The 24,921-nt window shown below is 35.5% G+C and overlaps 1 protein-coding gene across 2 annotated transcripts in view; it reads left to right on the top strand.

Annotated features, from left to right (window-relative positions):
- The window catches only part of MAN2A1 (mannosidase alpha class 2A member 1), a 112,245-nt gene extending 87,585 nt beyond the window's left edge, over positions 1–24,660 (top strand). For both annotated transcript variants that reach the window (XM_065046649.1, XM_065046650.1), the window contains exons 17-22: positions 1,168–1,301; positions 2,396–2,537; positions 5,995–6,128; positions 16,084–16,278; positions 20,647–20,757; positions 21,719–24,660. In XM_065046649.1, the coding sequence (XP_064902721.1) occupies positions 1,168–1,301; positions 2,396–2,537; positions 5,995–6,128; positions 16,084–16,278; positions 20,647–20,757; positions 21,719–21,871 (869 nt within the window). In that variant the 3' untranslated portion in view covers positions 21,872–24,660. The remainder of the gene's footprint in view (positions 1–1,167; positions 1,302–2,395; positions 2,538–5,994; positions 6,129–16,083; positions 16,279–20,646; positions 20,758–21,718) is intronic.
- Positions 24,661–24,921: the final 261 nt, after the last annotated feature.

Here is a 24,921-nt window from a genome sequence, read left to right as displayed (position 1 = left end):
CCTTAAGAGAACTATTCCAACATACGCTCAAACAGGACTGCTAAAAAAACTTGAGACCGAAGTGCGTAGAAGGAAAATAGGTTGTGCTAGCCTCTGTCTGTGTGCTTAGGAATGTAGGAATTTTACTGAAAGATACTGTATCATTCTGCACAAGATTTTACAGTTCAGGAGCCCAAGCTGACAACAACGCCTCTGGGTCGTGTACGTTGAACTGTTGGAAAAAAAAAGTAGTTAGTGTCTAAGATTTTAAAATACTGTCTTAAAGTTTTAAAGGACTAAGTTGGTTAATCAGTCCCTCCGTATCTACCATCTTCTGTTTACAATCCATCAGACAAGCACACTGTAATTTCATCTGACTACAAGGAGATATTTCATTTCTCTGTTCTGCTTGGTGGAATTCTTTTCAACATTATTAGTCCCATTAGACTACAAAAAGGGTAGAAGTGATCATGCTGAATGATGGTATGATTCCATTCCAAACTGTGTCTTGAACTGTTTGAAAAGGCCAGGTTATTATTAAAGTTATTTAAATTTCAGTGCGAGGCACTGCAGGAAGAAATCTCACTGAACATCTATCAGCATTTTCAAATACTTAATCCTTCTTTTAATAAATAGGCATCTTGTGACCTGCTTGTGGTCAAATCACTGTGCAGTTTCTTAATTCACTGTCCTTAAGGAAGGTTCTCTCTGTTTTGGTTAAAGCAGCTGACAGGTTTTCTGCTTAGTGGAACAATTGCTGTCAAGCTGGTAGCTTCATTCTTGTTTGTGAATGGTGACAGCCACCTAAGAGTGAAGGGGAGAAGTGGATGGCTGGGTCTTGCTACAGCATATTAGCTGCTGCTAAAGACAGCACTTAACAGTTGTGTGCTGTTTCCTGCTGATTTACTGGAACTCACACTGTTTCTTATCATTAATTCCTTCTGTTCCACTTCAATGAAGGTTTCAAACTGTCTGTTCAAGGAATACTGAATTAGAAATACTGTTATAGCATATGGTACATAACTGAACTAGTTTCAAGTATCTGCTTAAATATAAGAGAAAGGGAAAACTGGGGGGGGGGGGGGGGGAAATCTAGATCACTGTGTTTCTGGAAGCATAGTCATTCTTATATATTTGGCAATTCTTTTTAAAAATTGAGATATTTTTAAATGCATCTTTTTCCTGTAGGTTTGGAAGGCCAGTCTCTTCAAGTTTCCAATATTGTGGATATTAGAGGAGAATATAATCGTGAGCTTGCAATGAGAATTTCATCTGACATAAACAGTCAAAATAGATTCTATACTGATCTTAATGGATATCAGGTAATTGTTGTCTATAAATTATAAATGCCGAGGGTCTCAGTTTTTAAACTCTCTTAATACTTCTGATTGTAAAGAGTTTGAGCCATGTTAATCAGACTCTCATTTTAAAGTCCACTGACCATTTAAAAGGAGAAAAGCTTTAAAAATATATCAGTTACAAAATTTGATTTATACCAGATCAAGCAGCAACTGTTCCCTTTCAAGGAGATTGTTCGCTATCCTTTTGTGTCCTTTTTAACATAATACTTGCAATACAGAAAGTTATGACAAGCCACCATGTAGTTGCTTTTATATCTGCATGCCTTGCCTCCCCTCCACTTTGTGTATTGAACTAGAGCCCTTTGAGTAGCATAGCACCACATGTATATAAGGTCCAGCAACTCAGACCTAGAGAACAACTGCTTGTTGCTGGGGTGGAAATAAGTGATGTATTTTTCCAGTGTAATAACTTGTTTTATTGGTGATGCATCTGATGAAATATAGTGTGACTATTTTTGTAACTTAGACTCTGCAGGAGACAGAAAAGCAAGTTTTCCTTACCTTCCTCCCTTGCTGCAAATAGTTTTTCAAATTCCTTGAAAACCATACCTGCAGAATAAGAGGCTACTGTTTTTTTTCAGTCAGTGTGTAGGACTGCATTTTGCTGGAGACACTGAGGTGAATATTTAAACGTGAAAATAATTTTAAGACTACAACTCATTTGTCATGTACCATTCTAGAATTCCACTAGCACTTTAATAAATTTCCATCATAAATGAACAGTTCCTTTTAAATCTATTCACCACTTGCTCTCTAGAGGAGAAAAAAAAATGTATTTCGTTCTATAACTGTGATGATTCCTTTTTTTTTTAGGTACCCTTGATGAATCTTTCAGGTTTTTAAAATATTCTTTGATCTAAAAGTACATTGAAGTTATCATTTCCAAAGTGTTTAATTTCAGCCACAAATCTCCAAAAAGCTAAATAATACAGTTGAGTGAATGCTTTGGTGCCAGTTGTGCTTCTAAAGCACGACGGATAAATATCTGAAATGGTCTTTGAAATTTAAATGCATAAAAATAACATATTTTATTGAAGTTCGTGTTCATATTGCAGATCCAGCCCAGACTGACAATGAGTAAATTGCCTCTTCAAGCGAATATCTATCCTATGACTACAATGGCTTATATCCAAGATGCTGGTGTTCGTTTGACACTTCATTCAGCTCAGTCTCTAGGTGTTGCAAGCTTGAAAAATGGTAAGTATAAGATGAAAGATATTATAAAGGCTTATCCTTCTTGATTGTCTGAAATAGTTCGCTCAGAGGTTGCCATACCTACTAGTGTTTGAAGGGGGGAAATACATTTCTCCAACTCTGACAAGTTTTAGCATGTATCCATAAGGGAGGAGATAGAGGTTGTTCCCGCATGAGATCCTGTCATCTTCAGTGGAAGATCAGTCGCAGACTAGAGACAGAGCAAAGAGATTACAAAAAAAGATAAAATGAACAATAAATTATCAGAAACAGGTGTTTTTCACCTAAGAACTCCGACGGAACTCAAGTAGTAAACAGCAAAACTAAGAAGTTCTCTTTTGTACTGGTCTGGTAGCAGAGGACTTGAGATGGATAATGTAATGGTGATCATGTTTTTTGATTTGTTTACTTTAGGGTAGAAAGCGCTAGTCTTAAGGGATACACAGTGTAGTCTAACATTCCCAACAAGGAAAACCATAGCAGCTTTTTTGAAGACCAGAATTAGCAAAATATACGATAAAAATGACCCCGGATAGGAACCAACATGCTTCTTCTGCAGCAAAATCATACCTCACAGATTTGATGAAGTACTTTGAGCTGATGAATATGTTGGCAAGAAAAATCAGTTCATATTAAGAATTCCAAAAGTCTTGTCCCTCTCAGCAGAGAAGGCTATGATGAATGGCCTGGAGAGATGGAAACAGAGGTCATTTTTTCAGTCTATACTGCTTATCAGAATGAGGAGGCATTCAAACAAAACTAGCAAGCAGTGGGCAAAATGAGGTATATAAATAACAATTTAAGTTGTATAATTCCTTGCTGTAATATGAGTTTTAAATTTACGTGGTTTTGAAAAACAACAAAGTGCATGTTTAAAAACAACAACAACAACAACAAAAAAAAAAAACAACAAAAAAAACCCATCAGAACCTATACCAAAACCTACTTCCCAGTTTCTTTTCAGAAAAAATGTCATATTAATGTCTATTCTGACAAAAGGTGAATATTGTCCTAGATTGTAACCAGTATTAGCAAACCTAATTTGCTTTAGGGCAAAGAGTTAAAACTGGCCTATAGATCAATGCATTAATAAAGCCATAGTAGAAAATATTAGCCTTTTGTTCCAAAACCACCTGATACAAGACCTAAAATACATTTTTTCATGCCTTTTATTGCTAGAAATTCCCTTTGGCCTGACCTTGTAAATGAACTTGACACCACCAGATGTTTGTAGACACTTCTTACATAGGTATTGGAGACTAAATTAGTGCGCAGAAGCTCTATTACTTTGTAGTATTTGTGATTTAACAATCCTAGTCTCTGCATCACAGAATAATGAAACATCTAAGTCCACAGGAGCTCCACTTTGTCTTCAAGTTAGGGAAGACAAGGCTAGTGCTGTTTCCCATGTTGCAGTTAAATATCAGGCAACAATATCAGAATAAAAATTATGCTGAAAGTTGTGTGACTGCTGACGCTTCTTTTGAAGACCCTTTAGGATCTCAAAGGGATCCTAGAAGAAAATTCAAAAACATTACAGTTTAGGCAAGTGTCTTCAGCAGCTGTGTATCTGTGTGTCTGAGACTGTGTGTCTCAAGGCATAACCCGCAATCTGAGATGTATATAAACAGCTGATTATTTCTTCCTTCTCATTCTTGAATTAGAGACAGGTTCCTTACTATGGAGTGGCTAGTGGACTCTCATGCTGTCAGATCATCTCAGCACCATGGAGTATGATTTCTGACTGTATTGTCATCAGTCTTCAACAACAGCTTCTCAGAGACTCGATAACTGTCACAATTTTATTCCTACTTTCTATTACTCTTCCCATTGGTGGGATTGAATGCATAATCATTTTTTAATGTTAGATGCTGAACATCCTCTACCTTATAAGTTCCATCCAGTACTACTCTAATTGACTACTTAGTGGATTGTCCTTCAAGCCACAAGGAAGTCCTCCAGATAGATGAGATGCACCACTGTCATTTAGAGGCGAACTTCCCTGCAGCCTGATGGATAAATAGAAGGGATCACTTACGTCCTGAAGCCTGATGCAATATGTTTATACCATTTTTAAGCCAGACATTTCACTAAAACAGTCTTTTTTAATCTTTCACCTACTTTTGAAATGTTTTTTTAATCTCTGACTTGTGCAGCACTGATCATTTGTATTTGCTATTCACAATCGTGTTAAGAATCATAAAGCTTTATTTTGCCAGCCTTCATTATCCTCATTTCCTAGTGAATGTTGAAAATGTGGTCAGGTAGTTTTGGATCTAGATCTTCTGTTTTTTTTGAAAACTTTGACCAAAATTTATCATAGGTTTGTCCTTCTTACTGTGGTTGCAGTTTGTTTCAGAGAATTATACATGTCTGTTAGCCCATGTTTGTACAGCAATCCACAAAGGCCATCAGTTTGAGGCACAGTCCTAGCCTTATACCTTATTTCAAAATGGTAGTTTGTTTCATTGCCAACTGACTTCTGTCACAAAATCTGTTTTTTTTTGAGGGAAGGGAAGAACAAGTATTTAGAAAAATTGGATAAGTACTTGTAGGACAATAAAGAAGTATAAAAGAGGCTGCCTTGCTAAGCAGCATTTTCTAGTAGCTTAAGTTGTGCATTTCTTATTTAGGAAACAACTACTTCAGTCTTCCAGTTTTATTTAGGAAACAAGTACAACTGTTGGAAGATTCGGTGTGTAAAAACTGTAACAGCCTTATTTATATGCCCTGAACTGGTTTCCCTCTGGAGATATAAACTTGAAAAGATAAAAACTTCATCTTCCATAAGGTTATTTATGATTTAACAGCGTGCTTAAATAGGTATGAATGGCCATGCTGCAATTCAGTATAAACTGAGAACTTCATACTCAGTGTCCATCTTGTACAAAGTTCTTTCCTGCTCCCACAAGGGAAAATACTGTTGCAAAAAGGAGTGATGGTGAATATTTATATACTCATATTACCTACCTGTTTTTCCTTCTGCCTCCAACTGTGAAACAAATACAAATAAAGGAAAAAAAAAATATTTGGGAAGCGCACTCTTTTATGGAGTATAAGATGAAGACACGGTTCCTCAAAAGAAAGCCTCTTCATATGGCTGCAGCTACTTGGGGTCATTCTTTTCTTTGTTGCTTGATGTGTCAAGTATCCTTGTTACAAATATAGATAACAGTAACATTTTTTTGTGCTAAACTTCTGTTTAGACTCTTAAATTAAAAATTTGCAGGACTTTGTGCTGAAAGGCTGATGAAAATTTTTGGAAAGTTATAAACAGCCAAAGCCCAAAGGTGTGAACTGTTTTCTTAATTAGTCCTAATAGTATTGACCTGCTATTACTCTTCCATATGCAAGAGAAAAAATGTGAATCTTTAAGTTATATTTCAAGGTATTTTTCCTATGTGTAATAGAGCCTTTACATATTCTTGTAACCTATATGATCATGGCGTTGCTCTTTCAGGTCAGTTGGAAGTGATCATGGATCGTCGACTTATGCAGGATGACAACCGTGGCCTTGGACAAGGTGTGCAAGATAACAAGATTACAGCTAATGTCTTCCGACTTCTGCCGGAAAGAAGACATGGAGCAGATGTGGTAGGATTCACTGTCTGTATTTTTCTGTCTAATTAAGATATAAATATTTATTTCTGTTGCAGCAGCAGTAAACTCACTAAAGAAATCATTCCATGAGCAGTAGAAGTAAGGAAACTAAGCTTCCAAGGGAGTTTTGTCAGCTCGCCTGTGTATTCTCAGTTTAAAGTCTTCATCTTTCACTATTTCTCACACAAATACTTGCAGTGGCATCTTACACTTCAACACATGACTGGGGAACTGTTGTGGAAGTCTCGTCTTTTTGATTTCTATTTCTTTTTTTTTTTTTTTTTTTTTTTTTTTGATTGAGGAAGCTTTTGAAAAATTTCTAAATAGCAAGACTTTTATATCTTAACAAATCTAACTGAAACTGGACAAAGGTTGACAAATTATTGCAGATGAATGGATGGAAGGAGAAAATATCTTATAAATCTCATTTTCATAGGAAATAAGATTCAAGTGGAAATATTTAGATGGCAGACGTATAAACCTCACTTCATTTTGTTTCTGGGAAAGTTGAGACCATTTTGTTGTAAGGGGATTTTATACATCTCAGTTTACCTTTTTCTGTATTAGTCCTTTGAATTACTCTTCAGTTTTCTTGCAGTTCTTTGCTTTTTCTCTCTTTACTTTTTTCTAGCATTTTTCAGCAGGTCAAAATATGTACATCTTCATACTAAGGCAGTAGAATCATGATGACAGCACTGAGTATATTTTGAAATCATAACATAGCTAAGGATGAGAACTTGTGTACAGAGCTGCTAATGAATATCCAGATAAAGTTGAATTCTGGTTTATAATGGATATCATTAACCACTGTGAGAGTATGATAATATCAAGCTTATAGCTAATTTCTACCACTTAATGACTGGCAATGTTTTTTTCAAGTTGTACATGCCATTATGATTTTATAGTTCCTCATCCTATTTAAGACAAGCAGCATATTAACTGCATTTAGCAGTACAGTGTGCAAATATCTGAGCTAACTTGAAAGAAGCTAACTTGAGTTCTGCAGTACTCTAGCTTTGACAACAATGAGCAGTGCAGAGGTTAATCTGCCTTTGCAAGAAGAAACCTGCAGAGAGATCTATACTGCCACAGAAAACTTTAGTACCCAGTGTAGCTGGTGTTATATTAAATTAGAATGTGAAGCAGGTAAGAAAGAATTATTGGACATGGAAATCTATGTTTACATGAGCAAATAATTTGAAACAAGAGCAGAAAAAATCAGTTAGTGCCATGGCACTTGCATTGACACTTGTGTACAGTTCTGGTATTTTCCATAGAATCATAAAATAAATTGCTAAAAGGTATCTCTGAAAGTCTTCTAGTCCAGTCCCCGCTCAGAGCAGGTCTATTCAGGTCTATTTTTGTGTCAGAGTAGACTTAAAAACTGTCAAAAGCATTAGTCATGTGTTCAGACCATAATGGATATGTGAAGGGTTAGAGCATGTTTGGTGCATACCTCCAGGGGAGCTTCTTAGTTACTTCATTCTAAAAGAAAACTAGTCCATGCACACTGAGACTCCTCTGCAAACTAGCACAGTACCTGGTTAAGTGGGGTTGGCTGTAAGTTTAATTTCAGAAGGACACTGCTGCTTCAAACCAAAACACTCCTTTGGAAAATAGTTTGAGGTTGCCTCCATTAGAACAAAGGCAGCCTAAAAAAACTCTGGGTTTAACTTGCTAGTGAAACATTTACATGTGTGTCTGCATACATTTACCAGTTTGTTTGAGATACCAGTCAGACATCAGCTCAATAGAATAATAATATATTTCCCTTTTCTTATTAAAATCCTCCTCCTTTCTTCCATTTTGAAAGGTTCTGTGCAAGTTGCTGAGAATCTTTCAAAGGAGAAGGGACAGTTAGATGCTATGATCAAGAATCTTTGAGGTGTTTTGGGTACTTTGTGTACTTGCAGCATCTACCTTCCTTCCCCATGACCTTTACTGCTGAGCTTATAATGGTTTTACATAGCTGCAGAGTAAGCATTGAAGGTGCAGTTCATTCTTATGCACACTTGGAGGGGCTTGAAAGGAAGTGGGATCAAAGCTATGAGGGGGTGGGCACAGTCAAAGAGGTGCTGTTGGCCCAACTGATACAGTGTGCACAGCATCAAGGAACCAAACAGGATGTTTGAAAGACACGTTATATTTCTGGTGTTATATCTGGGACTCCCCTTTGCTATATTAACAGTGTTCTAGCATGTTGTTTTTCAAAATTTGTCTGAACATCTGCTTCATGTAACTGTTTCAGATGCATTAAAGTAACGAGGGATATCAGTCCCCTTTCTTTTCATTTCGTTAAATGTACAAACATATTTTTTCTAGTGTGGTATTACTCATAAAGGAGTTGTTACAATAGTTTTAAAACAGCCTGTCAAAAAAATTACGAAGAAATTATGTGCAGGTTATATATGTAATTGGCTGCAGTGTGACTCATACACTGACCCTAATTTTGTTGTCAAGCTCTATTTTGTTATTGACTTGAGGAACCATGGAAGCTACAGGAGGAGAGAGTTTTGATCACTTGGTATGTTTGCCAGTACAAACTTTTCCTAAAGTATGTTTCAAAATATTTCGTTCTGTCTTTTCTCAAAAGCAGTTCTAAAGAACAGGATTTTTTTCTGCTCTTTGGAAAACTTCCCATAAAAGGAGAGTGTGAAGTGTGGGATGAGCAATTCTTTAAAATTAATTAAAATAAATGTGGATCACTTCAGTGTAATCGCTACGTAGTTTTTTGGTTGTGTCAATATCAGCTAAAAGTTTTTTCTAATTTATGTCTCCAAAATACTTCACCAACCCCACCCTGAACAGTATATTTTCATGGCAGAGTCAAACCACATGAATGTCTTGAAGCATAAGATTGACTTGTCCAGTAGGTAGGTAGAATTCTTAATAATTGCTAGCATACTCAGGTAGCCTGTATTATCGTAAGTCCCTAAACCTAATGTTATCTGTTTTTTGTCTCTTGAATTCTAGCTCATCTAACCCGCAGTAACTACTCAGGCTGATATTGCCACTGTGCAAAAGACTTCAGATTGATGTGTTTTGCTGAAGTTTTGTACTATATTTTTTCCCAGTCTGTGTACTCCAAAATATGTATTAGACATGACGATATTGTTCATTAAGTGAGCTATCTATGTAGTAAGAGCTGAGCAAATCTCATTTTGTTTTGCATTATACTCACCTGAGTTATTGACAACTGTGTCCCTCAGACCTCTGTTGATGCTCTTACTATGTTTTGGTACAATTTCCGTATATGTACATATTTCTATATACATATTTTTCTTCTCCTAACTAATTCTCCTATGTTCATTTTGTCCTTGCAAGCATTTTTGGGCTCTACATATCTTTTTGACTTCTCTTCTAATATTAATTCTCCTTTTCCCTCAGATTGCTAAGCAAGAATGGAATGCATTTAATTTTTAAATTGAAGGTTTTATTATTATTTAGCTGAGAATGAAACTGAGTACAGTTATCAACACTTGTGTGTCAAAACACTAAATGTTTATTTATTTTTTAAAATACAGGCTCGTTACATTTATTGTAAGTTTTCTTAAAAAAAGGCATTAATATTTTTTTACTTTCTGGGCCTCGGTGTGTTATATTAGTATAAGAATATAAATGAAAAAGCATTTACAGGAAGTGGTGATATATTTATTTTATCAAGGACATAGCTGGAGAAAAGATACCATGCCAGGCACACACTTTCTCCTTCACATTCCTATTTCATACCTTGCTTTGACTTGCGTAATTTATATAACTGGATTTATAGTGTAGTCTCAAGCAGAGAGCCAGGATTCAATGGCTTAAATAGCTGCTGTGGTTTGGCAGAGCTTGTTTAGAGAAACAGTGATAAAGGCAGTTAATAAAATAACAAATATGTGGCAGTGAGATAATCCAACTCATTTTCTTCCACCATATACAACTACTCTTTTTTTTTTTTTTTTTTTTGTGAAGTATCTGTCAGTATCCACTTTCTCTGGAAAGATATGCTTGGTGATATAACCATTTATGTCTGATTATTGAGTTGCATTTGCCAGTTACTTGGTCTGCATATTTGTAATGCATACGTACCTTGAATGTAGTAGCTATATACTATACCATGCACTGTTATGCTATGTGTAAACACATCTTAACAACCATAGTCAACATGTTATTTCAAAAAAGCAGAAACATTGGCTTAGCAACTGCCACTTAGAAGCATTTTCAAACCCATGTGTGACAACTTCAGATATTCTGATTTCATTTTTGGTTATGACTGACATAGTGAACTCCTCATATGTATAAAAAATCTTGAACTTGAAATTTCTGGGGGTTTATGGTGGCTACAGAAGACAAAAGAAAAAAAAAAAAGATATTTCTCTCCCTCTTGCACCGAACACAATGCATCTTCTTTGGAGTATTGCCACAGATATTTAGTAAGGAAGGTACACTTATTTCTTGTTTGATTTGAAAAGGGATTCAGGTATGTGTTAGCTCTTTCAGCTTTGCTTAAAACAATACATTTAAATTATTATTACTGCTACTACTGTGTAGATGATACTATATTTATTATGCTGGAAGTTTGTGTCTGCTGCTCAGATTTAGCTACAGATAGTATCTGTTTTCAGGCAAGCATTGTCCTCATTTTTATGCTAGAGCACCTTACAGCTTCATTTCTTTTGAACACTTGATTTTTTCTCGACACTGTGACAAAGACGGGTTGCAGAAAGATTCTAAATAAAGATGGATTTGTCTCCAAGCTCCATTTATGTGGTGCTGTCCAAAGCTATAGGAAATGAATGTTCTTAGCCTACAACAGGGCAGAAGCCACTCATTGTACCTGGCTCATGGTGAAGCAGGCAGTACAGAGTAATGCCATCCTCTGACTTCTGGACCTACAGCTATGTCTCTTCTGTGTATGTGGGTTTTTTGTTCGATTTTTGTGTTGGCTTTTTGTGTGTGTGTATGTGTGTGTGTATGTATGCACATCTATACAGTGAGTTACTTTCCTTTTTTTTTTTCCTTCATTTATGTGTACCTGTCTGCCAACTCTGTTTAGAAAGAAGTTATTTTACTTCAGTAGTATGCATAGTATTCAAGCTTGGTCTCTCCAATTTCAGCCCACATAATTCACAGAAGTGGGAGGGTAGACCTCTTTAGGGTCTTTTGAGAGCTTATCTGAGCTGGTGCAGTTTGAGGTCTTAAAGCTAAACCTTCAGTATTACCACTGCTAGGAAGGCATGTTCGTTCCTTTTGCAAGCTCTGCCAGTAGGGCAGAATCTTTCCTGAAAGAGGGAAGAAAGGCTACAAGTCTGTCTGCTGCTTCTTCATCTTGTATTCTCATGTTAAGTATCTCTCAAAGGTTATTCTCCTTGCACATGGAACAAGCAGTTTTCATCAGCAGCAAGAACTTCATGTGAGCAGCAGACTTCCAAAGCAGATAACTGTTCTGGAGAACAAAAATGAGGAGATATAATTGTGTAGTTTCTGTCTTTATCATAGTTTTGGGGGGGTTTATTGTTTGTTTTGTTGTTAGTTTTGTTTGGTTTTGGGTTGGGGTTTTTTTGTTTGTTTTTGTTTTCATCAAAGCAAAACTCCAGAAAATTTGTGATCACTGTGTTCTGTCATCTTTGGGAACAAGATAAGCTCTTCCCAGTCAACAGGAAACAAAATCTAGCACCATGCCCCTTCCACAACTCTAGCATGGGTTGTTTATTTAGGCATTAAGCCCCTCCTTCTTCTTCCTGATCATTAGTGAACAATCTAAACACTGCAAGAAGAATTAGAAATAAAATCAGTGGGAGAGGCTATAACTAAAGTATAAAATATTTCTGTTGTTGAGGAAAGCATGTGATGCTGTTTGTCTGCTTTTGTGATCCCTTTAATCCAGCTATACTGATGGGTGCATATTTGTCAACTTTGATAATTATGGTGATGTGCTTAGGTCATGGTGACCAGTTACTTTCTTTGCCATCTGCACTTTTTTGTTGACCAGTGAGTAGCTCTTATCCAAATGACCTGTTTATAGAACATGATTGCTATTACGGCATCTGGTTAAAGATAACTAAATTAAATGCAAGGACCTAACAGTCACCTCAGGAACAGTGATAGGTGGAAGAAGCGAAGGAATCTAGCGAGGGAGGAGTGAAGCACACTGAACTGGCTGATCCAGAGACCACGAAATGAAGAAGATTAGACTGCTCCTAGTGTGAAACCCAACAAGACAACTTGACAGAAATCACTTGGTGCAGGGTGTTATTGCCTAAAGAGGTCCAGGATTTAAAATAATTTGAAAAAGAGAGAGAATTTCAGACCATTCTGGACTTTTTTTTTTTTTTTTAACAAGAGGTTTCTTATGGGATATTCGGTGGAATGGACATAGGAGAGGAAGGAGAATCAAATCATCAAGGAGGAACAAGTAAGAAAAACAGTGGTAGAAGGGGCATAAAAGGGTCTGATCAAGTCCAGTGCTGAATCACAGAATGTTTGGAGTTGGAAGGGACCTCTGGAGATCATTTAGTCCAACCCCCCTGTTAAAGTAGGTTCACCTAGGGCAAATTATGCAGGATCATGCCCAGGTGGGTTTTGAATATCTCCAGAGAAGGAGACTCCACAGCCTCTCTCAGCAGCCTGTTCCAGTGCTCTGGAACCCTCAAAGAAGTTTCTCCTCGGATGGAACCACCTATGTTTCAGTCTATGTCCCTTGCCCATTCCTGTGTTGCTGGGCGCGACTGAAAAGAATCTGGCCCCAACCTCTTGACACCTGCCCTCAAGTTATTTATAAGCACTGATAAGGTTCTTTCTCTTCTTCAGGTGAAACAGACCCAGTTCTCTAAACCTTTCCTCTTCAGAAAGATGCTTCTTACCAGTAATGGTCTCCCTAGCCCTCTGCTGGACTCCCTCCAGTGGTTGTCTTTCTTTTAACTGGGGAGCCCAGAACTGGACGCAGTACTCCAGATATGGCCTCACCAGGGCAGAGTAGCAGGGGAGGAGAACCTCCCTTGGCCTGCTGGTCACACTTTTCCTCATGCATCCCAGGATACCATTGACCTTTTTGGCCAGGCAGGCACATTGCTGGCTAAAGGTTAACTTGTTGTCCACGAGGACTCCCAAGTACTTCTCTGCAGACATGTTCTTCAGCAGGCCAGCCCCAAACCTATACTGGTGCCTGGGGTTATTCTTCCCCAGGTGAAGGACCCTACACTTGCCCTTGTTGAACTTCAGGTTCTTACCTGCCCAGTCCTCCAGCCTGTCCAGGTCTCACTGAATGGCAGCACAGCCTTCTGGTGCGTCAGCCTGTCTTCCTACTTCGATATAATTAGCAAACTTGCTGAGTGTGCACTCTGTACCTTCATCCAGGTCATTAGTTTCCCAATTTAAACTCTTACCAAAAACCCTTTGAGTCTTTTCTTATCTTTTCCATCCTCCATTTATCAATAAAATAGCTCATTGCTGATAGAAGGGCACTTTTTCATAGGTGAGGCCATTCTTAGAACCTCTTGCAAACTGAAGTGTGGTTGGTTGGTTTGTTTTTCCTCAAAACAAAATGTTAATAATTATTCACCTTACTTTTGGTGACAAGGAAAGATCCTATATGAGGATTTGTTACATCTATTGCCCAGTCATTCAAGGGATTGTATTTCAACGGACAGTTTTCAATTGGATAACTGTATAAAATGTGCTGTAAAGTAGTTTTAAAAGGCAATATTTGCTTTGATCAGAGCTCATTAAGCCAGCACTCAGCTACATCAGTATCATTCATCAGAATCTTGCCAGTACGTAATGTTTGTGAGGCTACCAGTGGAGCTCCATTCACACTTTGAGTGCTGTACACTGTCACTGAAGTTGAGGAAATAATGCCAGTTTTGAGAGAGCAGGTGGAGACTGTGGGACTGCATCTCCTGACTTAACACCAGCAGGGTACTGCTGAAAGCTGCCCACGTCCTGAATGTGTGTATAATGTAACTATTTTTCCAAATGCATTGTCTGTGCATGCAAACCCTTCCCATCTCTGTGTTTCCCCAGGGCCCTATGTAAATTTTGGATCTCTAGATTGAGAGGGGAAAGACGTACTCCAATCCTTTCATGACTGGCATCTACCTAGTGGGGACTGGGAATTGAAGTGTCCCTTCTGGATCTTCTGTGGTAGCAGTCTTCATGGTGTTTGCAAACCCCTTTTTCCCTTGGTCTCCTGGCAGCTTTTAACACCTGCTATACTCTTCATTCTCATTACTATTATATAGATTCATGGAATGACTGCACTTCTTCTGTTGGTGCAGATGTGTGAATACAAGATTCAAGATAAAATCTCCACCTAAGCCTTAGTGCAGCTTTTCAGATTTTCAAAGTGGGTAATGCTTAAGTTCTATGCTTATGCCTGTGATAAAACATGTAAACACAGTGGGAGCAAAAATGAGCTGTGTTGAATCAGCTCTGATTCTAGCATTTGCCAGAATCCTTCAAGACTCTGTTTCTCTGGAATCCTCCATTATTTCCAGAATCTGATGCTGAACTATTCAACGTAATAAAAAATCAAGGCTGAGGAATTGGAGGACTTAAGACTGATTAAGCATGCAGTAAACTGGCAAATGGAATTCGATGTAAATTAATGTAGTGAAGTGCATAGAGTAGCAATCCTCTACATGTATTGACTCTTACATTTTGGGGGTGTAATTTGGGTTTCATAATAGATCTATAAAAATACTAGTCTCATTGATTAGTAGCTACCAAAGAGGCAAACAGTTTTACTCATTACTAAGAAAACAACCAAGAATAAAACCGAAATTATGATCCTGCATCAGTTCAGCTCCGGCATATTTTCAATTGCTATACTGTCAGAAGTATTTAATGGTACTGCAGATGTATAAATAAATATGTATACATGAACGTGCACCCCAAACCAGGAATTACTGTTACGAATGTCAATTGTAAGCTGATAAATAATCTTCTCCTTTGCTTTAAGTATCTCCCATTTATTTTTTTATTTCCATCATTTTAGCCTATCAAAAAGTGCAAATTTAAGATATTCATGCTTAAGATACTGTTTACAGTAAACTTTCTGCAAAGTTTTCACTAAAAATCACCTGTTCAACTATAAACAAACAAGTGTTTATCTGATTAGGTATGCAAGGAAAAGTAAGAGCAAAACGGTTTTTCACACATTCCGCCTTCACTGACATTCTGAAACAGAAATTGTCTTTTTGAAGTTCCTTTGTTTTCTTTTCTGGCTTCTATGGAGATTTAATTAGCTGTTGGCAATATGTAGGACTTAGTAATTTTAGGCTTGTAACATGGCTTCTGCAGCCCTGTAAAAGCACTGCAAACACAAAACTTGGGAAAGTATAAAACTTGTAAAATCTTGAAAGAGAGGAGTCACTTCAGTTCCTGCCAGCGTTACATTATAATAAAAATGCTGAAAGATATCTTTTGCACTGTGGACCAAGAAAAATATGCTAGTTGTGATTTCTCCAAGCAAACAGTTTTAGGAAGTTAGCTTTATGAAGAAAGAGGGATGTAGGATACAAGTTAGATGCATCCGGTGACAGTAGACAAGAAACTTGCGACAGACATTTTATGCAGAAAAAGAGGCCTGCAAAAGACTAGCTGGCTGTCAGTATTCAAGTAGATAATAGATAGAGCAAAATGCTAAACTAGTAGCTAGTTTCTTTCTCTACACTACATTGTTTACACACCAGGAGCTAACATAGGAAACAGAGGAATGGTGTAAAATGAGGTGTCTTTTAATGATTGTTTTGAAAGAGGTACTAATGATTTGTAAAAACAGGAAGTATACCTATTCATAGAAGAGAGTTAGTGGATTATCAGAAGTTTCCAAAAGTAGTTAAATGGGCAGTCTATAAAATGTTTGTATTAAATTAATGGAATCAGATATAAAGTAAGTGGGTTTCAGAATTTAGACATGATGATATATTAACTTGAATTTACAAATATTTTCTCTTGTATTTTGCAGAATGAAGAGAAGGCATCAGTCAGTTTTCCCTCACTGCTTAGCCATATGACTTCTGCTTTCTTGAATCATCCTGTAATTCCAATGACAACTTATGCAGATTCAGGTGTCCCAGAGATGCTAAATACTTTTTCTCCACTCATGTCGTCCATGCCTTGTGATATGCATATAGTCAATCTCAGGACAATCCAATCAAAGGTGAGGTCATACTACTATTTTTATGAGCAAACATATCATGTAGCTTATTATATAGCCTAATCAAATACTTCCTTCTAGGAAAGTAAGGGGTGGGGGGGGCAAGGCGGTTTATATGGTGTGATAAACTGCAGTGTGATGACTAGTTTTTGTTAATTCTGCAAGAACTTGTATCTGTTTGAGTAGCGTGAAATACAGTAATTTATTTTTTCCCAACGTAATAAAATTCATAGTGCATTATTCTGTCTCTGGATAGGACAAATTTCAGTGCATTTCCAAAGTTTAAGTGCAGAATGGTTCATATACTTTGTCTTCTGTATTAAAAATTAAATTTAAGGTTGTTTGATTTTGTTCTGAGTACAATAATTTGTGTTTTTAAGAAAGCTTGTAGTTTTAAACCCATCTGATTCCATTTGGAAGACTTCAAGAAAATCTACCATACCTTAATAATTCTGCCATACTTAGATACTTACTTACTTACTTAGAGTCTCTGTGGTGGCTGAGATAGAACTTCTCATCTGTTAGAACCTCAGATTCTATTCCGAATATCTACAAAACTTGCCATTAGTTACTGTTTTATCATAATTCTTCATCTTTAGTCTTAAACCTTATTTTGAAATTTAAAGAATGAGGTTACTTTCTCACACTTTCTCTGTTAGTAATCTCATGTATACACCTTCAGCTGTGACTGTTTCTTATTTTCAGTGTCAAAAGTGGAATAACTTCTGATTCTGTAGGTTTTATGCCTTTGAAAAGTTAGTATTGTATTGAATTAGATCTTCATATGACATGTATGTTCTACACTTCACTGTAACATCTGTTCATTTACCCCAGCCAGCTCAGCAAGACCTGTTTGCTTCAGGGTGGGCCTTTATGAACATGCCCCCTCTCCCTTTTCAAGGCCTAAACTTCCCCCACGTGTTTCTATCATGTGGCCAGTAAAACTGAGAAATGGAAGACTGGCTCTGTGTCTGGTTTGTTGAGTTCAGTGTTGCTACTCATAGGTGAATTCTACAATTTTATCTGTGCTCTTCCAGCCTCCCTATCCCAGTTGGTATAAGATTGAGGCTATGATCTCTTCCCTGTCCACAACTGTATATTTCAATGATTTCTTGATTGCCAACCCTTGAGCTTGCAGCGTTACTTCAAAGTGAAATTTATCAGTAGTCATAGGACAGGAGCATTCTCATTATAGGTACAGAACAGTTCTTCCTTGCAGCAGAAATGGTGCTATGCCTTGCAAATGATTTCTTGTACACCAAAATGGTCTTTTAAAATCCATTCTCACTTTCTGCTCCCTTTCTCTGTCTTCCAAGAATTTGAATGACAAATCTCATAATTCTGGCTAATTGATGCAATGCAATTTTTTTCCAGAAACGTAAAGTACTTCTTTGCTTTAGCTGTTGAAGTTGATTTTCAAGAAATTTTATCATTACAATTTCACATAAAAACGTACCAAATTAAAATAAAATATTACTAAGAATTAAGGTAGAAATCAGAATGCACGAAAAGGCATTAAAGCATAAATTAGAAAAAATGTAAGGGAATTCCTGGTTTCCCTTTGAACTCTACTCCTCTCAGTGGGAAGAATCTCACTATTGTAAGATATGTGATCTTGTTGTGGAAGAGTCCAATACCTTAGGAATTTAAAGAAATGTTAAATAAAGCTTCAGTTTTTAATTTGTTTGGCACTGATTTTACCCACTGTAAACAGACTGGACCTCAAGATTTAAAATCTGAGTACATTTGTCCCTTTATACTAAATAGAAATAAATATTTTTGTCACATTACTTGAACTTTTCAATGCATGTCTGTTAGCTTACAGTAATCAGATAAGTGTTTAATTTTTTTTTTTTTTTTCATATCAAATTTTTATCAGCATTGCCCTGGGATAGTGCTTACGAGAAAGCCTAGCAAAAATTATTTCTATCTAGAGGCCTGATGTGAAAACCACATTTTATTTCTCAGAGATCAAAATCACATCAAACTTTGGCAGCTCTTCCAAGAAAGGTAGTCAGAGATTAGATACTACAGTAGTTAAGGAATTCTTGTCATATAACAATGCTGTGAAGTTTTCAAGCTTAGTGTGGTGTCTGTTGCAAATTTAGAAATGTTACAGGTTTTCATGCAGTTAGCAAGGTCATGTTTAGGAGGTCTTATTGGTGTAGATCAGGTTGATCCTTGCTCATACATTCCTGAGGCTTGCATATGCTTAATCTAATTTACCTAGAGATTATGTAAGAAGAGGTAAGTGAAAGTAGATGGCAACTTAGTCAGTCTTACACCTGCTTTGCTAATAGGTTAGAACAGCATAGTTTATTATGTGTGGATAATATTCTGCGCAAGATAAACTCCTGGGAATTCTAAAAGATCGAGTACTATATCATAGGTGTTTATACCTACTTTATACTTACCTGAAGGTGCCATTAATTGTTTATTGCATTTCTGGTTTATATCTTTTGAATCTTAATTAAGATAATATTTAGTTTTAAAAACTTGACATGAAATATTCATGCCATCATTTGAAATGCATTTGTTATGCAGATTACTACAAGATAATTCCACTGTAATAGTGAAAGTGTTGATACTCATTACTGCCTTGTCATTTTTAACATCAATTTAACCCATAGGAACTCAGGCTTTTGCAGTATGAATTTTAATATTTCACTAATCTGATATTTAGGCAGACAATATTACACTGTGTGCATAAAAACGTCTACTTTTAAGTGCAAAACTGTCACATCAGTGACAGTGAAAACCATGTCAAGTATTTCATAGTTGGAGACGGAAAATAATTTTGTCATATCATACTTATTACCTTGATGTAGAAAGTGATACCACTGTTTCTATAAACAGGATAAGAACTTTTTCAACCATCAGTGATATTAAGTACTGCAAACTTGTTTGAATATGCTGACTTTAGATGTAATTCCTTAATAAAAACCCTAGATTTAGGTGGTTACAAGCTAATGTTGTTCATTAAAATCTCAAACTGAATTTTATTCATTATTTGTAAACTATGCAAAGTTTTTACCAGTGTGTGTTTTACTGCAAAGTATCTCATTTCAATTCCAAATACTGTTGAGTTATTTTTTTAATATTTTACATGAAGAACTTAGTTAGAAAACAATAACTTCATCATTTTACCATTTTTTATTATCTGAATGAGTACTTAATACTATGAATTTGTCATACTATGAAGTTGTGTCATGCTGGCTATCAAAAAAGCTGGTTCAAACTGTTCCAAGATGTCCTTTATTAATAGAAAACTGGTTTGTATCTGAAGCCTGTTAGATTAAGACCTCTCTAATTTGTTACACCTTCAAGACCTAAGGCATCACAAAGTGCTTAATGCTTGTTGTCATAGCTTTCTCCGAGGTGATAGATACTTACCAAAGTACCAGAAAATAACCTAACTCATGTTTAGAGACTTCTGGGGAAAATCACCACTACAAAACCAACTGAACTGGAAATAAATTAAATAAAAAGAGCCCTAAGAGCTGGCATGGCAGTGGATAGAACCACCTTTTTTATGTCGTCAGTATTTATATGATAAGAGCTCAAGCATGTAAAACAACAACAAAAAAGAAATCAAATAATGCATCATAGAAAATAAATGGTTAAGGTGAGTGTAGTGATACAGCAAACAGCTTGCAGTGTGAAGAGCATCTTGTCATGTGCCACTTGTGTCCTGTGAAGATAACTTGCATGCACATTCGACTATAATGTGAGGAATTTCTTTTCTGTTATTCTTGCTATACAAGAGTGGTTTTCTACATCTCAGTATAAAAGGAAAAAAAAAAAAATGAAGTTTTCCTCTAAATCAAAGTTTCCCAGACAGTTTTCCGCTATGACTTTGTTTTCTGAAGTGTACATGTCAAAACAAGATTCTGATTTGAGAAATTTATGTTCTGTCCTTTGTTCTAAGTGATTTGGTCCAAACTAGGAAGTTGAGATTGTGGGTTACTCATAGGTTATTGTTGGATGCCTGCTGACACTCAAGAGTACTGTATGTCTAACCTATAAACAAAAAACTTATGTAATAGTTTTAATAGTGTACAGTTTCATGCAGCTGTGGTAGCTACACTTAAATTTTGAGTGTGTATGTGTGCATCTGTTGAGGTTTGAACTCTGCTTATCAACTTATATTTAGATTCTGTAGTACTTTGTATATCTAAACTCTCTTTACTGTTTATTTCTTTCTATGTTTTGTCTTATAAACATTAAAAGAAACGTGTTCTATCTAGGCTAAATGTTATTTAAAGCATAAATGGCTCTGTTACTGTAAGGTAATGATAATTTTATAAGGTTATAAAATGTCTTTCTAACTCTGCTACTTCCTGAGTAATTTTTAGTTCTGTTTATTTGTAGGTAGACATTGAGCCATCTGATGAAGCTGTTCTGATTCTTCACAGAAAGGGATTTGACTGTAGATTTTCAAACAGACACATGGATCTGTTCTGTTCCACTACTCAGGGAAAGGTATACTAACACTTTATGGATAGCTTACTATTACAGAAACACTGATATTTAAGACAAACTAGAGGAAGTCTGGGTAGTTATTTTTTAAGAGTTATACTTCCAGGATAATAGTTAAGTTTATCTTGAAAGCTGCTTTCTGTTTGATAAAGATATGGACTTGCTGGTATGTGGGAATGACCACATCATCAAGTAAACTTCTAGGTCAGTTTTAATCTCATTAACTTTCTGTGAAAGTTTTCATATAACATGGATTCATATTTCTCTATTTTTAATAGTGTTTTAGAACTTTACTAAGTAAAAAGAGTCAAATTTCATATTCTGAAATGTATCTTCTGAATATTATTAATATATCCACAAATTATGTGACTGTTTCTTTGAAAACTTACTTGTTCTATCTCTATCCATGCTCACGTACATGACCTACACCATTGCAAATATTTGAGTGTTTTGCAGTTGCTGTAGAATTGATGTGATACATAAAATTATGAAATAAGTGTTCTGAAGGTTTGAGATGGACTGGATGGTTATGAACCTACATTAATTTTGTAATCAAATTTTGAAATAGTTTTGATTTTTCTTAAGCGGAAGTGTGTTACTTTGTTTAGAAACAAGAGGAGTTTAATCCAAATATTTCTGGTCAATTTTTAATGTATTGATTTAACTTAATCACTTTGAAATGTGACAAGTGAACACTGCCTAAAAAGATCTAATTTAGCATACAGCATTGGAGACATAGCACTTAAAAATATTCATAATCTTTGGTGTAAGAATTGCTGTACTGATAGCTCTAAGATGATGTATCACAGAATGTTAGTGATTAGAAAGGACATCGAAAGATCATCTAGTCCAATCCCCCTGCCAGATCATTTGGATTGTTGCTAGAGATTAGGTTAAAGTCAGCTTTAAGGTAAATACTGTATTTTCTAAATATCTGTTTGTTTGTTTCTTTGTTTTTTCCCAGATAAAGGTGCATAAACTCTTTAACAAATTCAGAGTGGAAAGTCTTACGCCCACATCTTTATCTTTGTTGCATTCACCTCCGGATGCCAGAAATATAAGTGAAATAAATATGAGTTCTATGGAAATAAATACGTTTCGGATTCGGCTAAGATGAAATCTGGCTTTAATACTCAGATAAAGAAGAGGAATCTGCAATTATATCTCCTCTAAGTTTCACGTGCAATAAGAAGCACATAATTATTCCAGCTTCTGAATACTGTGAGAAAAACATGCATTCTATAGTTTTTTTGACAACACAGTGAAAAGCCATGTTGCAAACAACTTTTTTTTTTAGTATTATTTTCCATAAAACAGCAACATCAGTATAAGTTAATGCAACAAGTGAAGAAATTTCTAAGGATGTTAACCTCTCAACAGATTAAATCTCAGGTTAAATGCTAACTAATGGTGTTTCTGGTGTTTTAATTTTCATAAAGATGGGATTGAATTTTAAACAGCCTTCTTTGCTGATCCTTGATGAATTTATGTACAAATAATTCAGTGTAGAAAGTTCAGATGCAGCTTGGAAATAAAACAGAATAAATTGTCCTTGTGTAGTAGCTAATGTCCAAATATTCACAATAATTTATATAAATTACAATAATCTCAATTGCTTCCACAATTAATTTCAATTTATTCAACACAAAGGGGATTATTAATTGTGGTAAAATGAAAGCCTGCAGTACTTGTGATAAGTGATGGTAGATTTTAATACTTCTACCATTCACCTGAGTTATGTAAATAGGAAAACATGAACCTACAAAGTAATTTTTGCAATGGAAATCTTTAATAAAACTCCCATTTTGTTACTTGAGACACACTGGGATATGTGCAATTATTCCATTATCATGTATGATGAGAAATGTCCGTAATTATCATTAATACAAGATTTTTATAAAACTCATTTAGATACTGTTGTTCTCTGAAATGAGTTTTCTATTTCAAGATTACCATATCAAGATCTATGTGCCTTATTTTTTGATAAGTCTTGTTACAATTTTGGTGTCCATGTTAATGTTTTGGAGGGAAAGGTAGTTTATATAATACTTACGCTGTGTATCTCCTGTTTGGCAATGCTGGCCACACTCTGATCTATGTCCTCCTGCACCAAGTTTGTGCTGTTTTATTCTGAATATTTTGACTATTTGAATGTATTAAAATGATGTCATAACATGAAACACAAATATATACTGTAAAATTTGAATTCAACTGCTTTCAAGGATATTGCAACTTGATGCAGAGAGTTGGTAGTAAGCAAGGCATAGTTTGCATCAAAACTTGTGCTTGTATGTCACAGACTGTGGTGACCTGTTCATTTGGAATCATGTGCCTATATTTTAAACATGTTTCAAACTTGTAACCTCACTTACATTGCCAGTGTTCACCTTACTGAAAAATAGTGTCTTACTTTTTGCTTTATTTTCACATATTATGTAATTCATATTTAGTGCTAAAGCCATTCAAGTGTGAAAAGTATTTCCCTAAGTAGACCTGCTGTTTACAGTTAATATATATTAAACATGCATTTGAGAATGATCCCATTTCTTTGTCCTAATTTATCTTCATAGCTTTCTTGTTCCTCTCACTTATGTTTTACTTTTCCATACGTCATTGCTTATCTTTAATACTAATGCATGAAAAGTCATCGTAACTGGTAAAAAGATGTGCTATTTTCTAACTCTAATATTGCCTACTCTATTTAATTTCATCATTGTTGTTCCACAGTGAACCAAATTATACCATGTAGCTACAGGCTATTTTAAAAGAAAATGAAAGTGAAACTTCAATTTCATGCATTGTCACAAGTTGGATCCCTGTTGAGATTCTGTAGATTTCCCTGCTTCAATCTACTGTGTGTTTTGTAATTAGTGGAATACTTAGTAGGATCTGGTGCAAATTATATCAAGAATATGAGAACCACTAACCACAAATTAAAAAATCAGATGGATCCAATAAATGGATATTTTCATGCAATAAACATGTACTGTAACTTTTCTTAGCTGTAGTATTCAAAAATACTGGCTTTTGCTGGAACTCAAAGCTAGGTAGTCTTGCCAGCAGAAATTTCTCATAACATTTATTTTTGTTGCATCTTCAGAGTTAAAGTGCTTCTGAGACTTTTATGTGTTCTGTGCAAGAGAGCTTTCAAAATACTATTTCATTTTAGTTAGGCAGAAAAAGAAAATTTTTATGCAATAAAGTTAAGTATTTTGCCTGTTGGAATTGCTTCCGAAAGATGTTTCATCTTTTCTTTTATCATCAGCTGTACAATCATGATGCCTGAATCTTCCTTAACCAGCAGATTTAATCTTTGTTCCTTTATTTTGCATTTTTTGTGTAATAACAGAAGAGCCTTCAATTTGGGATCGTTTCCTGAAATCCTTTACTAAGTCAAAACCCCAGTCAAAGTTTGATAATAAATTTTACTTCTATTTGTTGAGAATGTGGCTATCGATGTGTTGAGTTTGTTTGTTTTTTCAACAATTCTTAATGAATTCTTACACTGTATTTTCGTTATATGGATATTTCAGTTAAGTTCTTGGTTTTTTTTCTGTTCATTGGCCATCTAATTTAATCATATTATTTTCTTTTCTCTGTTTTTATAGCTTCTGGGTTTATAACTACTGGTTAAGAGAACCAAGCATCCTTACCTTCCAGTATGGTTTTAAAGACAATGCCATGTAAGAAATGGTTTAAAACCTTGTAATTACTTTCCATACCAGAGTTGTACCTGTACTGTTTGGGTTTTTTTTCATTTATCTGGAATGCCTTTGGTTAACTTGCTCATGTTACCTGAAACAAACTGATTTCAACTGAAGGTTTTTGATATTTTCTCTTGGAAGGTTTTCTATATTATGGGGATATGTAAAATAAGATCTCTAATAAAAGATATTGTCATTGTGAGATGGAGTCAGTGTCATTAATGCCCTAGCTATTCTAGAATTTGGTTTTACTTGAATTATTCTCATGTCTCTTTTAAGCATTTCAGAGTAATGGAATGGAAGCTGTTCTTGTAAACTAAATTAACAAACATACCATTAGAAAATAAAGACAAAATAACAGTTCAACTGTAATTAGACTGAATACTTTTAAGAAAGTAATATAATATGCTGTTATTACATGTGACAAGTTTAACAGGCATAGATGCTTTACAGGTTTACTTCC

The sequence above is a fragment of the Columba livia genome, chromosome Z (genome assembly GCF_036013475.1).
Source record: "Columba livia isolate bColLiv1 breed racing homer chromosome Z, bColLiv1.pat.W.v2, whole genome shotgun sequence".
NCBI lineage: Eukaryota > Metazoa > Chordata > Aves > Columbiformes > Columbidae > Columba > Columba livia.
The sequence above is the reverse complement of the archived record's forward strand: the minus strand, read 5'-3'. Positions and strand labels throughout refer to the sequence as shown.